Raw genomic sequence first — 18,678 nt, forward strand, 5'->3', positions numbered from 1 at the left:
CATAAAGGGGGAAACTGAGGCAAGGGACTGCCTGGATCCCTATCCAGGTGGTCCGTTGCAAGTTGGTTGTCCAGCTTCAAATGGACCCAGAGAGGGTCAGGGAGCTGCCTGGCGTCACACAGCAAACTGGGGAGGAGAGGAATGAGCGGGGGCGCGCAGAGTTCGGAGAGGGTCCTCGCTGTCCCTGGACCCAGCCTTCCGATTTAGTGTCTCCGAGGCCGACTGTCCCTCTTAGGGTCTCTCCGGACCCCCTCGCACCCCTGGGCCGCAACCAAGAAAGAAGGTGTCGGCAGCCTCGGGCGTCCCCAAAATCCGCACTGGAATCTCTGAGCCCGGAGTAGGGCGGGCGCGCAGCGCTGCCTAGGCTGGGAAAACTGAGGCCCAGGGGGCGGGGTCTGCCCCACAGCTGAGAGGAGGGTTGCTGTTGCTGGCTCTGGAGGCTTCAGGCGAGGTCCCTCCTCCCTGACTCCCCATGGCCATCAGGTCAGCGCCGAGACCAGCCGGAGCCGGTGGGGGAGGGCCACTTGACCTCCCTGTCCTGTCTGTGAAAGAGGCAGCATTCATGACCATGGGCCTTTGTTCAGACAGGTCTCTCTGGGGACAGTCCTTCCCCGCACCGCACCGTGCCCTGACAACTTCCCCGTGCCCTCCCTCCCCCGCCCCAGGCGGTCACAGAGCCCTTGGGTTTCTGCAGCCATTGGTCACCTTGGCAGGCCTCCGGGACCAAGGACACAGACAATTAGTGTTTGTCGGATGAACGGATTATAGGTCAAGGAGTAGACCTAGGTCTGTCCCTGTCCCCTGCCTCGCAGGCCTCAGTATCTCCACAGAAGCTGTGTCTTGACTGATTTGCTGGGGACAGCAAAGAGGGTGCATAGGTCACGGTGAGGTCTCAGCCTGGAGACAAACAGGGAGCCTGCCTAACCCCTCAGGACGTCCAGACGTCCATGTAACCTCGACTCAGAGTTCAAATCCTAACACCCGAGTTGTCCCTCGGGCTGGAGTCCTGGGGACAGGGGTGCCCAGCTGCGGCGTGTGTAGGATTTACTCCAGACAACAGCGAAAGAGTGTTTTCTGTATACTGGATGCACAGCGATAAAGTGGCCCCTAGCTCCGAGGGAGAGAGAGGTTTGCATTCAGCATTAGGTCACATCTGGGATGAGGATGGCTTCCGACAGAGGGAAACTGAAGCATGGAAAGAGATGTCTTGCCGTCCAATGTCCCTCAGACAGTGTTGCGGGCGGGCGTGATGGCGCAGACCTTTAGTCTGCACTCTGGGTTCCGGGCTAGCCTGGACTCCATAGGCGAGCCCGCTTTAGTTAGTCAAACAATATAAATAAATAAAAGAGATCCTCCTGGTTTGACTCAAGGATGTCATGAGCCACAGGGGCCATGGGACCTAACCCTGTGAACGGGGTGGGGAGGAATAATAATTGTATGTAAAACAACCAATAGCAAAGCGTCTATGTATACTGTATACTGGAGATACCCCGCTCAGTGCGGGACCCCGTGGCCTTTAGCGTCACTCCCGTGGTGAAAGGTGAGAAGCACAGAGGGAAACTGAGGCCGGGGAAGGCCGTGGCACCACTCTCCTTACGATCGCGTTCCGCTCCGCGTCAATCCGCGCCGGGTTTTGCAAGGCTCCGGGCTCGGGCGCTGGGGGCGGAGGTGGCGGAGCCGGGAGTCGCAGCGGCGGCGGCGGAGATGCGGCCCCGGCCCGGACACCGCGCTGCGCCCCCGCGGGAGCCGCCCGCGCGTGGGAGCCCGGGCTGAGGTGCTACGGGGCCGGGGCCGAGCCGGGCAAGTGCTCGGCCTGCGCTTCGAGGTGAGAGCGGGAACGGACGCGGGGACAGACGCGGCGACTGACGCGGGGACGCACCTTGGACAGATGCTGCGGGGACAGATGCAGCGGGGACAGATGCGGGGACGGACACGGGGACGGACGCGGGGACAGATGCGGAGACAGATGCACTGGGGACTCACGCACCGGGCACGCACAGGCCGCGGGCGCCTCGTGCAGCGACACTGGCTCGGGCCCCCGCGTGCGGTCGCGGCTCCAGCGCCCTGGGCGGGGCTAACGGGCTGCGCAGCGGGCGGGGATTGCAGCCAAGGCCGGGGCTCGTCGCGTCGGGGCAGAGACGGTGGCTTTGAATTGTTGGGGCGACGGCCTGCGGGTGGGGGTGGGGGAGGGGGCGGGACACGCGGCCGCGACCTCCCGTGGGTTCCCACGCGGCCCCGTGCACCGGCTGCTCCCCGAGCTCTCGGGAACCTGCCGGTCCCCTTCGGCCACGCAGCTGGAGTGGGGGGGGGCACACAGACCGCGGCCAACGCCCCCGCTGCAGCGGGGCCCTGAGGGGGGCGACCAAGGTCCCCCAAAGCCCGACAATGGGACAAAGGAGCATCTCTAGCAGCCGCACAGGGTGGGTGCCACCGTGGCCCCCCCGGCCGACCGCGGCGCTGATTGGTCCCTGGGGCGGGGGTCACGTGTCCCATCCTGCTCTCCACCGCCGACTTTGGGGCGCCTCCCCAGAACTGCTGCCAGGCTGAACCCCCACCTCGGCCTCAGATGGCGAATTCTAGGCCTGCGACAGCTCTGAGGTCAGGAGGGACTCACGGATCCCAGTTTTTCTCGGCTAGGGGTCTGTCACCCCCACCTGAGGTCTGTGTCACCCCCGCCTGAGGTCTGTTCTGTGTCATCAACGTTTGCTGTCTCTGTGTGTCCCCATGAGGTCCGTGTGCCTGCTCCCGCAGGTCTGTGTCACTGAGCTTCCCAGGTCGCTGTCACTCTGCCTGAGGTCTGTGTGTGTTTCATCCCCACCTGAGATCTGTGTCGTTCCCCCACCCAGGTCTCTGCCCCCTCCCCAGCCCCCGGTGCCTGAGCTCTGTGTCGCCCCCCCCCCCAGGTTCTGTCACCTGCCTGAGGTCTGTGTCACCCCCAGATTCTTTTAGCCTCTGGACACCCCCACCCCAAGCTGAGTGTAACCGAGTTGGGAACCCCAATATTGCAGCCCAGCAAGCTCTGGACTGGAGGATGCTCCGAGGACAGATGACTGGAGGGCCTGGCCAGGCGGCTTCTGCCTGGTTCCCTTTCTCAGCCCCTGGCAGGTTTTCAGGGTGCACGATTGCTTTCAGGTTATTGAGAAGTTAGAGGTGGGGAGGTCTGGGGTTCAAGGCCTGGACCTGGGAGGGCCTGATGCCACCTGGCCTACTGTCTGGCAGAGTGGAGGTCACTGTTCTCTGCTGGGGAGCCTCAGACTGAGTAGCTGGCAGCCTGGGAGCCAAAAGGAAGTGGGGAAATTGAGGCCCTGAATGCCCACTGGGACTGCCTTGTTCTGTGGGGCCCTGGGTTTCTCGGGCAGCAAGTGAGGGAGCCGCTCTCTCTATTCACTGGAAACCAAGCACTCTCAAGTACCCCTCTTCCGAGGTGGCCCTGGATGTCTTGGGCCCTGGAGGGAAGTCGGTTTGAACTTTTAGCTTTGCTGTGTGTCCTGGGCTAGGAGGTCAATCTCTGAGCGCCCTCTGGTGCGACCAGCTCTGCCTGCTTCTTCCCCCACTGCGTTTCCCGAGGCCTCAGATCCTCTGGGGCTTCCAGTCCTCCCCCACCCCCCACCCCCCACCCCCCACCCCGACCCCGTCCATCTGTCTGTCTGTGGCAGAGGGCAGGCAGGTGGCTGCCCTCGGAAGAGGTGACGTCAAACTGCGGACAGGTGAGCCTGAAGGAAAGGTGACCGTCGCCTCCAGGGAAGGCTGGTGTCCCGAGCTGACCCTGGGTGTGGCCCTGGAAGGGCAGCTGGGCGGTCTGGGCTGGGGAGTGGGAGAACTTCCAGGGTGCCTGAACTTTGTGAAGGGGGAGCGTCATTCCCGGGGCCACGCGGGATTGTTAAGAGACAGGGGACATGGGGAGATCTCAGGGTCGCTGGGAACCGAGGGCTGACCGTGGTGGGTGGGTGACTCTTAACTCAGGTGAGATGCAGGCTGGGCTGGCTGAAGACCTCATTTCCCAGGATGCACTTGGCTCAGCCCCAAGGAACTTTCTTCTAGAGGTACCTTGAATGATTAGAGAAGTCATTCAGTCAGTCAACAAACATTCCCAGTGGCCCCTGTGTACTGTGGTCATTGTCTTGCCCAGACAACCACCCCAGCTTTTCTGTTTGTTCCTTAGAACTCTTCCAGACCATGAGAGGGGAAACTGAGGCAGATACTGGCTCACTCTACTGTGTGCAGTTGGAGCTGGAGTGGAGGGGGCAACTGAAGCTAGGGAAAGTTGAATTCTGCATTGTGGATCAGGGAAGGTGCATGGAAAAGGGCCTTGCAGCAGGGGCTGTGCCGGCTGTTGTGGAAGTCCGGCGGGAGGTTGTCACACTAGAGGCAGCAGAGATCCCTTCCCAGGATGTGGCCCTCAACCCTCTGACAGTGCAGAGGCCCAGGGCGGGAAACACAGCTGTGGACAGGCCCCTGGGCAGGGGACAGAGGGCCATGCTAAGTCCCAGGGCAGGGGTCGCTGCTGTAGAAGGGAATCAGTTGCATGATGCATTCTGGTGTGATGGGGGAGGACCTCTGTGACTGGGGGGAGGGAGAAGGGAGCTGGATAGATGGCGCAGGCTGCAGGGAGTACGGACAGACATTGGGGATTCCAGAAACTGGGCACATCTTCACCCCTAGGTAGGTCCTCGTGGGCAGTAGTTGTGGCTGTTCAATCTTGGACTCCTTCTGCCCACTCTGGGCTTTAGTCTTCTCCCAGGTGAAAAGTTCAGGTAATTCCTATTCCAGGAACTGAGGCAGACATTCTCTGACACACCACCACAGGGCTCTAAACACAGTAGGTCTCCAGATGTGAGCTGGGAACATAGTGAGTGCTCCATCATGTGATCCCTGAACACAGTAGGTCTCCAGATGTGAGCTGGGAACACAGTAGGTGCTCTATCATGTGATCCCTGAACACAGTAGGTCTCCACATGTGAGCTGGGAGCGCAGTGGGTGCTCCATCATGTGATCCTGAATACAGTGTGTACTCCATCATGTGAGTTCCGAACATAGTAGGTCTCCAGATGTGAGCTAGGAACACAGTAGGTCTCCATAAGTGTTTGTGTAGACCCCTTCAGTGGGTCTGGCTCCCAGGTGCTGGGAAGACGCAAAGCTGGGACTGGGGTGCTATGGTCCTGGGGTCATCCTGGAGTGACCCTGGCTTTGACTCCCACCATGGGCGGTCACTTGGGGCCTGTGGTCCACTTTGACCCCAGGGTCTTCCCCAGCAAGACCCATTTCTGCCTGTCTTCCTCACTTCCTGTTCCCAGCAGTCCTTGCGAGGCCCTGGAGCCTGTCCCTGCGCTTATCTCAGGTGTCCATCGGGAGTGGACTCACAGGTTCCCTCCTCTGCTCTCAACCCCACTGTCCACTGGGCTGTGCCACGTGACCTAGGCCGTGTGACCTAGGCCAAGTGATGCAGCCTCCCTGAGCTCTGGGGTCACACTTCTGAGGGGTCGTTTATTTGCATGTCGTTTATTGACCACTTTCTGTATACCCGTCATGTGCCAAGGCCTGGGCATATGTGATTCGGATCATGGCTGTATCTTTGACCGTGCTGGTATAGAGTCGGTGCTCAGAAAGTTCAGTGTGAGCTTGCCCTTGCCAATCCTTCTCAGGGCACTGATTCACCTGGTATGCTGACTTCGTGTTGTGGGGACACAGCAGTGGCTGCCAGACCAGCCCTCACTTCCCAGAGGGAGGACACAGCAAGCTCTGACACCCTTATAGTTAAGCAACCATTGTGCACCACTCATATACACTTGGATAGCTTACTGGATACCGTGTCGGGCCATCAGGAAACTGAGGCTGCCATATTGAGGAGTCGAGAAACGGGTTCAAATTGAGGGGATGAGGTTGAGTCCCCTCCTCTGCCTTTGCTAAGTGGGGCATGAAGCAGCTGGGGGTGGCTGTAAGGAGAGCCAGTAACCCAGTAACCGGACCAGGCCAGCTCTGGCTGCTGCCAGTCACCCGATCCCCCTGGGGAAGCCAGTGCCACTGGGGAAGCAGGAGGCAGGGGATTGCCTACAGTTGAGGGTCTGTCAGAGTCACAGCCAGGTGAGGGGCAGAGTCTGAAAGCCCAACTGTTACTTGCTTGGTGGTCATGAGGAATGGGGAGGCAGGAAGGTGGGGGGACCCTTCCACATCATCCCAGTCCCCCTGAAATCAAGAGGGACTGAATTTAGAACTTGCTTATGGAGATGCAGGGGTGAGGGGATGAGGAGTTTGGGGTGGTGGGTGAGGAGGTGTAAGGTGAACTGAGGGAGGGGGATGGGGTGAGTGGGATTGGGGGGTTGGGTGAGGGTGGGGACGAGGAGTTGGGTTGGGGGTCAGCCAGAGACTTCCACCAACTGGAGGTGTTCTGCCCCCAGGCTCAATTGTGACATCTGGGACATTTGCGGTTGTGTCTCTGAAGGCAGAGTCCGGGAAGTGAAGGTCCTTGGCCTCTGGCTGGGCCTGCCCATCCCACGTGCCGGGCCTCAGTTTCCTCACACAGCCAGTGAGATTGGGCTGTCACATGAACCGGAGTCCCTGGAAGCCATGTGGGGGAGGCACGCAGGCAGGTGCCGGGGGTGGGGGTGCACCCAGGGACACATTTGAAACGTGTGGGTGGTCACTCACACTAGGACAGGTTTGGCGATGGGGTGACCGTGGGTTATGTCAGGGGACTGGGGACACTGAGGCAGCAGGGCACAGCTCTCCGTGGTGGTCATGTATTTACACACAGTGATTATTGAGTGCCAAAGATATACCTGACCGTAGGAGAGTAGTGTGGGCACCTAGGGGGTTCAGCCTATGTATGGAGCAGTGGGGAGGGGGCACAGAGAGGGAGGAGGGAGGATGGGGCTGGGGACAGTGGGCTGAGGTCTGAGGGAGGTGGTGGGAGCCTAGAGGAGCTAGACCCACAGTGTCCTTCGCTCCTGTGTGCTGAAGAACTTCATGGATGAGTGGAAAATGTGTGGGTGACCCTGAGCTGAGTGGAGCGGGGAGGGGCATCCTGGATGGTGTGGAAGGGCCTTGGGGTGCAAGGAGGCTGCAGCGTGTCAGAGAATGGTTGGAACCCCAATTCAATAGTGTTGCCTTAAAGACCCAGATTCAGGGCTGAGGAGTGGATCTCAGGGAGGTTGAGGCCAGCCTGGTCTACATAGTAAGAACCAGTCTCAAAAAAAAAATTGTTTAATATTCCATCTTATTCTGGGGGACAGGGACTTTTGCTAAAAATAGAGCTCCCCAATGCGACTCCTGTGGTTGTGTTCCCTGAACTCTGAGTCCAGAGCTACAGAATCAGACCTAGAATCCCCCAGTGAGGGGCTGGAGGCGTGGCCAGGGTGGGGCCCCGCCTAGAATCCCCAGTGAGGGACTGGGGCAGTCTGCAGGCTGAGGTCATGGTGGGCGGGTAAGTAGAGGGGGGCAGCGCAGGGAGGAGCCCTGTAGGAAGCTCATGAGGAAGTAGACCCGTGTCTGAGGACGTGCATCCTCTGAGTCACAAATCCTGGAAGCCAGGGTCAGGGAGAGGAAGCCACGCAAGGTCTTCCTGTTTTTTGGCCCTGAACGTTAGAGCCCTGTGTTCTGGGACTGATGTTCCCTCCATCGCCCCCACCTACTGGGGCTCCAGATCCCCAAGACACACGATCGTGGGGGGAGGGAGGGCTGGGAGAAATCTCTGCTGCCTGGATGAGGAAACTGAGGCCCAGAGTTGGTTGAAGATTGATGAAGCTGCTGAGAGTCCCATGAGGGGTGCCTGGGACCTGAACTGCACCCCTTTCTGGTAGGGAGGTGCCGCCATGCCCCGGGATCCCCAGTTTTGGAGGGCTGGGGTCCCTTGTGTGAACTCACATACCTCAGGATTCCTCAGTTATGGATGAGAGCAAGAGGAATCGGCAAGAGGAAAGTCAAGTTCACCAGGGACACCAGGTCCTGTCTTGTGGGATGTTCCGGACCCCATTGCTTATGCTGTGGTTTATAAAGCACCGTGGGCTTTTAATTCTCTTATGGTTTGTTCAGCCTTTGCCTTTAAAAATCATGTCCCTCTTTATTTTAATTTTGTGGCGATTTGGTTTTATCATGGGGTTTTGCTGTTAAGCCCAGGCTGGCCTAGACCTAATAATGATGCTCCTGCCTCAGCCTCCCCGGGGTTGATATGACAGGCCTGCGCAACGACGCCAGGCTCTAAGCCTTTTCGTGTTTTAATTTGAATGATATTTTTAAATGCTTTTTGAAATTGGATTCTAAAGCGCATGTTTTAAGATAATATCCATTATTGTAATTCTCGTGATTAATTTTTAATTACCTAATGCATTTTCGTTTGCAGCTATTTCCTGAGATTTTTACTCACATGTGGTCGTAAAGTCGCTTGTTAATTAAACAACGTCTGAGCGTCGTTATTATTATCAATGTTTTTACTTTTAGTCTGAGAGGAAGGGGCTCGCGCGCCCCCTGCCGGCTGCTGTTGGAACTGCAGACCGCGCCACTCACCCCAGTCCTGACTTGCAGGTGTCACCTGCGGCCACCTGGTCCTCGCCATGCGGACCCCGCGAGCGCCTCCTCCCCGCCCAGCCTTGCTGCTGCTCCTGCTGCTGCTCCTGGGGGTCGCTCAAGGTCTCTTCCCGGAAGAACCACCTCCACTCAGCGTGGCCCCCAGGGACTGTGAGTAGGAAATCGACGGGTGGGGAGTGTCGGGGTCCCAGGTGGGCGGGATCTTGTTTCCAAGTGCGTCCTCCTTTCACGCCCTCCCCTAGACCTGAGCCACTACCCCGTGTTCGTGGGCAGCGGGCCTGGTCGTCTGACCCCTGCGGAGGGTGCCGAGGACCTCAACATCCAGCGGGTGCTACGCGTTAACAGGACACTGTTCATCGGGGACAGGTATGCAAGTGTTTGGGACTCTACGACAGCACAGTTGAGGGGCTGCGTGATGGGCTTGTTACCTGACTGGAATGCGCGACCTGTGGTTGGTGCTGAATGCTGAGTTTCAAGGGTGCTGAACTGAGTTGTAAGACTATTGAGCACTGAGTTTAAGGATGCTGAATGCTGGGTGGTTTTGCTTGTTTGAGATGGGGTTTCTCTGGGTAGCCCTGGCTGTCCTGGAACTCACAGAGATCTGCCTGCCTCTAACTCTTGAGTGCTGGGATAAAAGGCGTGCGTCACCATCACCCGGTTTATTTTACTTTGTGCTTGTGTCTGTGTGACATACGTGATGTGTGACATACGTGATGTGTTTATGTAAAGGTGCACGGGTGCCGAGGACGACCTGTGGGGGCGGGTCTCTTCCCCTCCGCTCTGGGGCCACCGGTTGGCTTTGCAGCCTGTGACTTTACCTCCTGAGGGTACAGAGTGCTGTCTGAAGGGCACTTGGGCCTGAGCCTGAGATTTTTGTTTGGTTTTGTTGTTGCTGTCATTTTTTAAGACAGGGTTTCTCTGTGTACTCCTGTCTGTTCTGGAACTCGTTCTGTAGGCTGGCCTCGAACTCACAGAGATCACTTGCCTTAAGTCTGAGCTCTTTTTTTTAAATTAATTATTAATTTTGGTTTTTCAAGACAGGGTTTTTCTGTAGCTTTGGAACCTGTCATGGAACTAGCTCTTGTAGACTAGGCAAACCTCGAACTCACAGAGACCTGTCTGCCTCTGCCTCCCAAGTGCTGGAATTAAAGGTGTGTGCCACCACCGCCCAGCTACTTATTTTTATTTTATGTGCATTGGTGTTTTGCCTGCATGTGATGGTGTCAGGTCCCCTGGAACTGGAGCTACAGACAGTTGTGAGCTGCCATGTGGGTGCTGGGAATTGAACTCAGGTCCTCTGGAAGAGCAGCTAGTGCTCTTGACCACTGAGGCATCTCTCCAGACCCTTAAGTCTGAGTTTTAAGGGCATTGAATTCTGCATTAGAGCCTACAGTTGACCTGGGTATTACAGTTGGGGACAATATCTGGGCACAATTTACTGGGTGCCTAGAGAGAGCGATAGAAGGGCTTGGCAGAGGGAGTGACAGGCTGCGGGCTAAGGAGTGGACTCGGGGCTCACAGTCGCCTCCTGGTGGCAGGTTGGCACTGAGCCCTGGATGTGAGCAAGCTGTTAGGATTAGAGGCTGGAGGAGGTGGCACGTGCTGGGGGTGAGAAAGGGGTGGATATGGCATAGATTTCAAAGGCAGAAACAGCAAATCGGGCCAGGGACGGCGTGGGTGCCGAATGGGCACCATATGTATTGTGGTAGGACTGACGGTGGTGGGGTCCCCCAACCTCACAGACCGTGCTCTTCCTATAGAGACAACCTGTACCAGGTAGAGCTGGAACCGTCCACATCCACAGAGCTGCGGTACCAGAGGGTGAGGAAGGCGCCAGCCAGTCCCGGGGCTCCAAGAGGGAAGGTGGAACTCGGCTGAGAGGAGGGATCCGAGGGATGCTGAGGACCACACTCACCTCACCCCACTTTCTTTGTGTCGGCAGAAGCTGACCTGGCGCTCCAATCCCAGTGACATCAATGTGTGTCGGATGAAGGGCAAGCAAGAGGTTAGAGGGACCTGGTACTGCCGTGGCCTAGCCCACCCTTTACCCCCCTACCCCCCGGCCAGTCTCAGGGAGGTTCTTCCCACCTCGTGATGGTTTCCCTGAAGGCAGGAAGTTTCAGTTGTCTCTCCCCATCTACCCAGGACATACCCAACCCCCTTCATCCCATCATGTAACCCCATACCTTAGGTCAGCCTCAGCTGACTTCCCAGCTCAAGCCGTGTTCACAGGGACTGGACGACACCCTTAATGTCCCCTTCCTCCCTCTCCACCCCAGGGCGAGTGTCGAAACTTCGTCAAGGTGCTCCTGCTTCGTGACGAGTCCACGCTCTTCGTGTGTGGCTCCAATGCATTTAACCCCATCTGCGCCAATTACAGTGTGAGTCTCAGCCCTTCCGAGCCCCTAAGGGGTCTGCTTCACCTCCATCTGCCCAGTGTTTCCTCCCAGCCACATGTACCCTTATGCTAGGCCTGCCGGGATTTTTCCCCTTTTCCTGCAAGACTGACTACAATAGGCTCGGGCCCGTTCACATACCATAGGAATGTGAATAGTTTCATAGGAAACTAAGGCCCAGAGAGGTTAACTGACTGGCCAATGTCACACAGTAATGCAGGATGAAGTGAGGGTTTTTCTGGAGTTGGGGAGTGGGGGAAGCCAGGAGCTGCCAGGCAGAGTGAGAGCCATTGCTCAGACTCCATCCTCCATGCAGATGGACACGCTGCAGCCTCTCGGGGACAACATCAGCGGCATGGCCCGCTGCCCCTACGACCCCAAGCATGCCAATGTCGCCCTCTTCTCAGGTGAGCAATTCCTGCGTTGGCCCATTCATCCTAAAGTCTTGGTCACTCGGAGGCAGCTGGGAAATGGACAGACAGACTCTAGACACAGTCAGAGTCAAGGTCAGGATGGTGGCTAGGCTGAGCATAGAGGAAGAGATTGAACCTGGGACCAAGACTCAGCCTGGGATCGTGATGGGTTCCAGGTTCAGTCTGGTGACAGGCCATGTTAGGCTGAGGTTCCAGTTTTTGCCCCCCCCCGCCCCCCTGGGCCTTTTCTTCTTCTTCTTCTTCTTCTTCTTCTTCTTCTTCTTCTTCTTCTTCTTCTTCTTCTTCTCCTTCTCCTTCTCCTTCTCCTTCTCCTTCTCCTTCTCCTCCTTCTCCTCCTCCTCCTCCTCCTTCTCCTCCTCCTCCTCCTCCTCCTCCTCTTCTTCCTCCTCCTCTTCCTCCTCCTTCTTCCTTCTCCTTTTCCTCCTCCTCCTCCCCTCCTCCTCCTTCTTCCTTCTCCTTCTCCTCCTCCTCCTTCTCCTCCTTGTTTTTCGAGACAGTGGCTCACCGTGTAGCCCTGACTGGCCTGGAACTTGCTCTGTAGACCAGGCTAGCCCTGATCTCAGATTCACCTGCCTCTGGCTCCCGTGTGCTGGGATTCAGGAGTGTGCCACCATGCCTGGCTTCTCTCTGGTCCTTCTCAGTCTAACCCCCTATCTGCTCCTCTCATACTTGGTCCCCAGATGGAATGCTCTTCACAGCCACGGTGACTGACTTCTTAGCCATCGATGCTGTCATCTACCGCAGCCTCGGGGACCGGCCCACCCTGCGCACAGTGAAGCATGACTCCAAGTGGTTTAAAGGTGAGACCCTTGAGAACAGAGTGTGAGCTGTAGCTGTGACATTTACCTGACATTCCCAAACAAGGAAAAGCCCCGGAGGAGATCAGGAGCAGAGGGACTGGGATCTCCGTTTTGGAATCTGTTGATCTTTTTAAAGATGAGACTAGATGAAGATTTTGATGTAAAGCAGAACATGCTAGAAGCGGGTGACTGAGGAACCTCGAGGAAGGACAGGAGAGCAGACCCTGGGGCCTCGTTCTCCACCAAATAGAGAGGACATAGGTCATAAAACAGCATAGTTAGCTTAGGGAGCATAGACACAGTGGTTTTGTTATGACCCCACTCACCCAAAAAGAGTTAAAGTAAAGTCATTTTGACTAAGTGGCAATTCTAAGCCCCCTCTTCATAATAAAAGGCTCAGCTCACAGTTTGCGCTGGTGACATTCTGAGCCCCAGAGCCCCTTCCTGACGACTCAGGCTGGACCCCGATTCTTCTCCACAGAGCCCTACTTTGTACATGCGGTGGAATGGGGAAGTCATGTCTATTTCTTCTTCCGAGAAATCGCCATGGAGTTTAACTACCTGGAAAAGGTGACAAAACTACCCTTGGGATGACTGGGCAGGGGGACACTGAGTTGAGAAGCTCACATCAGGGAAGGTGGACAGGAGTTCTAACCATGGAATCCATCTGGGTCGGAGGGCCCAGTCTTTATAGTGTCCCCCCAGCAAGGCCCAAACCTCTGATGCTGGAAGACATTTAGCGAGTAACTGTAGAGTTTGAAATCTTTGTAGAGAGAAGTGGTGGAGATACTGGTGTCATCTGACCCCACAGCTCCGGCTGCCTCCATCCCTCAACACTCTGTCTGTCTCACTGACACAAGATCACAGACCATGCTATCTGTTCTTCAGTCCTTCAAGGAAGCATTAACCTGAGTTGGCTACAATCCATCGACCCACCCGCCCATCTACCCATCCACCCATCCATCCATCCACTCACCCACCCACCCGCCCATCCACCCACCCATCTACCCATCCACCCATCCATCCATCCACTCACCCACCCACCCGCCCATCCACCCACCCATCTACCCATCCACCCACCCGCCCATCCACCCACCCATCTACCCATCCACCCACCCATCTACCCATCCACCCACCCATCTACCCATCCACCCACCCGCCCATCCACCCACCCATCTACCCATCCACCCATCCATCCATCCACTCACCCACCCACCCGCCCATCCACCCACCCACCCGCCCATCCACCCACCCGCCCATCCACCCACCCATCTACCCATCCACCCATCTCACCCATCCATCCACCCACCCATCAATTTATCTCCTGCTTTGTCACCTGTGCCGTCAGTATCCCTGGAGTCTGGCGTCCCATGTGGCAGGTCCCCTCTAGTTCTTATAGCAGAGCTTCCCTCTGTCCTGCATGGCTTGCAGCAGCTATTTCTTTTTTTAAAAAAAAAATTTACTTATTATGTATACAATATTCTGTCTGTGTATATGCCTGCAGGCCAGAAGAGGGCACCAGACCCCATTACAGATGGTTATGAGCCACCATGTGGTTGCTAGGAATTGAACTCAGGACCTTTGGAAGAGCAGGCAATGCTTTTAACCTCTGAGCCATATCTCCAGCCCTTGCAGCAGCTATTTCTACACCATGCTGACTCACGTTGTTCCTCATGCCTGATGCTTGTCCAGGTGGTGGTATCCCGCGTGGCCCGTGTGTGCAAGAATGATGTGGGTGGCTCCCCACGGGTGCTGGAGAAGCAGTGGACTTCTTTCCTGAAGGCCCGGCTCAACTGTTCTGTGCCTGGGGACTCGCACTTCTACTTCAATGTACTGCAGGCTGTGACAGGTGTAGTGAGCCTGGGTGGCCGGCCGGTGATCCTTGCTGTCTTCTCAACCCCCAGCAACAGGTCAGCCAATGCCACAGGGCGCCCACCAGGGGTGTTTGGTGAGCAGAATCCCCGGGTTTGCACATTCACCCAGCAAACATTCTGAGTCCTGTGTTGGGCGGCATTGGTTCCAGGAGACCTCCATGCCAAGCTGGGGCCAAGGAAAAAAAGAGACACTCAGAGTCCTGTGGTCCCTCGGGACATGGCGGGAAGGGCTCCTGAAGAAGGGACACTGGGGCCCTGGAAGAGGGAACAGGATAGATGAAGATTCAGAGGCTGTATGCTGGTCTGCGAAGGAGGCTCATGTGTCAGGTGTCACAGGAGCCAGAGGGATCAAGAAATATGCTGGAATGATGGAGGATCACACATGGAGCAAGGCTCAGACTTGGGTCCCAGAGCACAAGGGAACCATAGGCAAATGACGATCCATAGAGAGAGGTCAGCAGATGTGACTGGAACACTAGACAGTCAAGCGAGCCATGGTGGGAACTGAGCAGATGCAAAGGCCCTGGGGGTGTTCGGGAGGTGGAGTGGCTTGTGTGACTTCATCCCCACCTGGCTCAGCAGTGTCTCTACCCTCCTCGGCAGCATCCCCGGCTCAGCCGTCTGCGCCTTTGACATGAACCAAGTGGCTGCTGTGTTTGAAGGCCGCTTCCGAGAGCAGAAGTCCCCCGAGTCCATCTGGACGCCAGTACCTGAAGACCAAGTGCCACGGCCCAGGTGAGAGTGACACCCAGCTTGGGAGAGGAGATGGTGGAGGGAAAATGAAAGAAGCTGGTGGAGGAAGCAACACCAGAGGGATAAGCCAGGCAACGTCTGTGTGAGGCCTCAGGGCAAATCAGATCACAGTGCAGAGGTCCTGAAGCTCCAAAGAGTTTAGAGTTGAAGTCAGAGTGGGGAGCCATTCAAGCTGCACCCCAGGTACTCTGAACCCTCCTTGACTCCCCTTCTTCTGTCCTCCCTCAGGCCCGGGTGCTGTGCAGCACCCGGTATGCAGTACAACGCCTCCAGTGCCCTGCCCGATGAGATCCTCAACTTCGTGAAGACCCACCCACTGATGGACGAAGCGGTACCTTCTCTGGGCCATGCTCCCTGGATCGTGAGGACTCTGATGCGGTCAGTGCTGGGGACGGGGTAGTTTGGGATGTCATGGGGGGCATAAGGGCCTTCATTGATTGAAGGATATGCTGGGCAAGGACAGCTCATGCAAATGCCCTGGGGTAGGGAGTGGGGGGCACAGCCTATGCCAAGGGCCCAAGGCAGTACCTAGCATGACTTCTTAGTGTCATGTGCATCATTGTGTAACTGTCGGTGTGTATCTGTGTAACTACTCCTACACCCCACAATTTAGGAGATGCTTGATACCTGGAGTAGGAGGCCTGCAGGGCTTCAGGACCAACCTGACCTCCAACTCCATCTTGTGTTCTAGGCACCAGCTGACTCGAGTGGCTGTGGACGTGGGTGCGGGCCCATGGGGCAATCAGACAATAGTCTTCCTTGGCTCTGAGGTGGGCACCGTCCTCAAATTCCTCGTGAGGCCCAATGCCAGTGTCTCAGGGACCACCGGGCCCAGTGTCTTCCTGGAGGAGTTTGAAACCTACCGACCTGACAGGTCTGGGGATAACCAGGAGGTGGGAGCAGCTGGCTGGATGCCAGGGTGGGCACACCAGCCTCACTCACCACTCTGTATGCCCAGGTGTGGACGGTCCAGCAGCGGTGGTGAGTGGGAGCAGCGACTGCTGAGCCTGGAGCTGGACACAACCTCAGGTGGCCTGCTGGCGGCCTTCCCCCGCTGCGTGGTCCGTGTGCCCGTTGCCCGCTGCCAGCTCCACTCGGGGTGCATGAAGTGAGTGCCTCTTCCGCCCCAAGGCTGGCACAGGGTGGGAGGCAAAGGCAGAGAAGACAGCCAGATGTCATTGAAAAGCTTTGGTTTATGGAGAGGTGAACTGGGCAGCACACACAGCTGTGCAAAGGCCCTGGGCAGGATGGAGCCTGTGTTGGAGGAGCAGTGGGCAGACTGTGTGGGCTCCGGAGGCCATATGGCCCAGGTCCCCTGAGCAGCTGTTACATGCTCTATCATAGGAACTGTATTGGCAGCCAGGATCCATACTGCGGGTGGGCCCCTGACGGCTCCTGCATTTTCCTCAGACCAGGAACCAGGTACGGGGGAAGGAGGACATGTGGGGGGGCGCATCTGAGGATCCACGGTCCACGATCCCCCTCCCTGTGCCATGCTGGGTGCAAAGGGTTCTCTGCTAAGTCTACTTCTGTCCCCTTCCCCCATCTCAGTGCCACGTTTGAGCAAGATGTGTCCGGGGCCAGCACCTCAGGTTTAGGGGACTGCTCAGGTAAGCTGGGAAAGGGACTCCCCTGTGTATCTGGGGGTGAGGAAGGTAGGAGCCTTTGGAAGGCTTTGGGCAGAGACAGTGACTCTGTGCTCCTGGGCGCCCTCTGGTGGCGACTGCAGGGAGGGATGAAAAGATACGGACTCCAGGAAAAAAAAAACACGGACAAGGGGCGTGGCTCAGACACAAAGTTCATGCCTGGGGGTGTGGTCGGGGTAGAGCCTGGGTCTAGAACCCCCAGCGATAAACTGGGCTCGGTCAGGGTGGAACCTGCCCCCCCCCAAAAAAAAAATGGGCGTGTGACTCAGTGCCTGTCTAGGGCAGACAGACTGGCTTTCAGGCTGGGACCCTACTGCCACCTTCTGTCCCCAGGACTCTTGCGCGCCAGCCTCTCGGATGAGCGCGCAGGACTGGTGTCAGTGAACCTGCTGGTGACGTCCTCGGTGGCGGCGTTCGTGGTGGGCGCTGTGGTGTCTGGCTTCAGCGTGGGCTGGTTCGTGGGTCTCCGCGAGCGGCGGGAGCTGGCCCGGCGCAAGGACAAGGAGGCCATCCTGGCGCACGGCGGCGGAGAGGCAGTGCTGAGCGTGAGCCGGCTGGGCGAGCGCAGGGGTACGGGGCCCGGGGGCCGCGGAGCCGGCGGTGGACCCGGGGGTCCCCCGGAGGCCCTGCTCGCTCCGCTCATGCAGAACGGCTGGACGAAGGCAGCACTGTTGCATGGTGGCCCTCATGACCTGGACTCGGGGCTACTGCCCACCCCGGAGCAGACGCCTCTGCCCCAGAAGCGCTTGCCCACGCCGCACCCGCACGCCCACGCCCTGGGGCCACGAGCCTGGGACCACAGCCACGCTCTGCTGTCGGCCTCGGCCTCCACCTCCTTGCTCTTGCTGGCGCCCGCCCGCGCCCCTGAGCAACCCCCAGTGCCGGCGGAGCCAGGCCCCGACGGTCGCCTCTGCGCCTCTAGACCCGGCCGGGCTTCGCACCCCGGCGACTTCCCGCTCACGCCGCACGCCAGCCCGGACCGCCGGCGGGTGGTGTCCGCACCTACGGGCCCCTTGGACCCATCGGCGGGCGACGGTCTGCCCGGGCCCTGGAGCCCACCCGCGACCAGCAGTCTGCGGAGACCGGGTCCCCACGGGCCCCCCGCAGCAGCCCTGAGGCGCACGCACACGTTCAACAGCGGCGAGGCCCGGCCCGGAGGTCACCGTCCCCGCCGCCACCCACCCGCGGACTCGACGCACCTGCTGCCCTGCGGGGCAGGTGAGCGGACTGCACCCCCGGTGCCCTAGGCCGGGTGGACGCCTTGACGGTGCCAACCACAGCGACCGGGGCGGGGCGGGGGGCGCGAGCTCAGGTCACCGGGCCCTGCCGGCTCCGAGTGGGGTGCGTCCGTCCCCCACCCACATGTGTGGGGGTCCCCTCGCCACAGGGAAGCACAAGAGCCCCCTCCATCTCGGAGGATTCAGGACACGAAGCCCCGGGGTGGGCGGGAGGAGGTCGACCTTTGACCTTCTGCGCATAGACTTTGATTTTTTTTTGTTTATTTTGAGTTTTTTTTTTTCTAAGAAATTGCACAGCCCCGTTCTTGGGGTGGCAGCCGGGGTGGGGGGTGAAGACGTGGGGTGAGGGGAGGCAGAGCTGCAGAAATGAGCCTTCCCGCCTCAAGTCATCCTCCGCAGAAGGGACCCCCTCCCCGGTCCCGGGTCCTTGCGTGTGTGGGTGTGTGTCTGTGTGCATGGTCTGTTCGTGTGCAAGGGCCCGGGACAGAAGTGTGTGTGTGTGCGTGTGTGAGACAGGGCCGCCGTGGGTGTGCGTGTGTGCGACTCAGAATGTGGGTGATGGCGCCCTCAGAGACCCTGGCGTTGGCTGAGCCAATGGTGGAACTTCTGGAGAAAATCCCAGGGGAGGGGGCCTCCGAGGTGCCGGTTTGGAGTTCAAATCCTGCTTCTGCAGAGGGGACCTGCGGTCCAGGCTGGGAGATGGGGAACCCTGCTTCTAAAGGGCTTGTGGGGGTCTTAGGGGGGTGGAGGTGGGCAGACCCCCCTGTAAATACAGCCCTGGGGTGGTCAGAGAGGCCCATGCCACCCGCCCCCCCCTTGTGACGTCCACTCTTTGACCGCCAGCTGACCGTGCATGCCACGTGGCCAGCTGAGTCCAGGACCCTCCCCAGCCCTATCCCCGTCAATAAAACTCTGTTTACATCCACCGGCCCCCTCGACTCTGGGTCAGCTCTGTTTTCTGGGGTGACTGGGAACACCTGGGGGACAGTCTGCTCTTAGTCGTGCTCACAGGCAAAT

General features: G+C 58.3%; 1 protein-coding gene across 4 annotated transcripts; it reads left to right on the forward strand.

Moving 5' to 3' along the window:
* The first annotated feature begins 1,685 nt into the window (after positions 1–1,685).
* On the forward strand, positions 1,686–18,591 carry Sema6b (semaphorin 6B). Of its 4 annotated transcripts, none has more exons than XM_087909284.1 (17): positions 1,686–1,825; positions 8,518–8,670; positions 8,763–8,886; positions 10,281–10,341; positions 10,463–10,525; positions 10,800–10,901; positions 11,233–11,323; positions 12,031–12,150; positions 12,632–12,720; positions 13,843–14,060; positions 14,628–14,759; positions 15,006–15,155; positions 15,469–15,651; positions 15,736–15,885; positions 16,122–16,199; positions 16,329–16,387; positions 16,757–18,591. In XM_087909284.1, the coding sequence occupies exons 2-17, from the start codon at positions 8,547–8,549 to the stop codon at positions 17,668–17,670; spliced, it is 2,658 nt and encodes an 885-aa protein (XP_087765410.1). In that variant the 5' UTR covers positions 1,686–1,825; positions 8,518–8,546; the 3' UTR covers positions 17,671–18,591. The 4 variants fall into 4 exon arrangements, with proteins under 4 accessions (XP_087765410.1, XP_085548495.1, XP_085548493.1 ...); XM_085692369.2 differs by lacking the exon at positions 1,686–1,825 and adding an exon at positions 2,528–2,659; XM_085692367.2 differs by lacking the exon at positions 1,686–1,825 and adding an exon at positions 7,662–7,792.
* Positions 18,592–18,678: the final 87 nt, after the last annotated feature.

This window comes from Myodes glareolus, chromosome 8, assembly GCF_982192425.1.
Source record: "Myodes glareolus chromosome 8, mMyoGla1.1, whole genome shotgun sequence".
NCBI lineage: Eukaryota > Metazoa > Chordata > Mammalia > Rodentia > Cricetidae > Myodes > Myodes glareolus.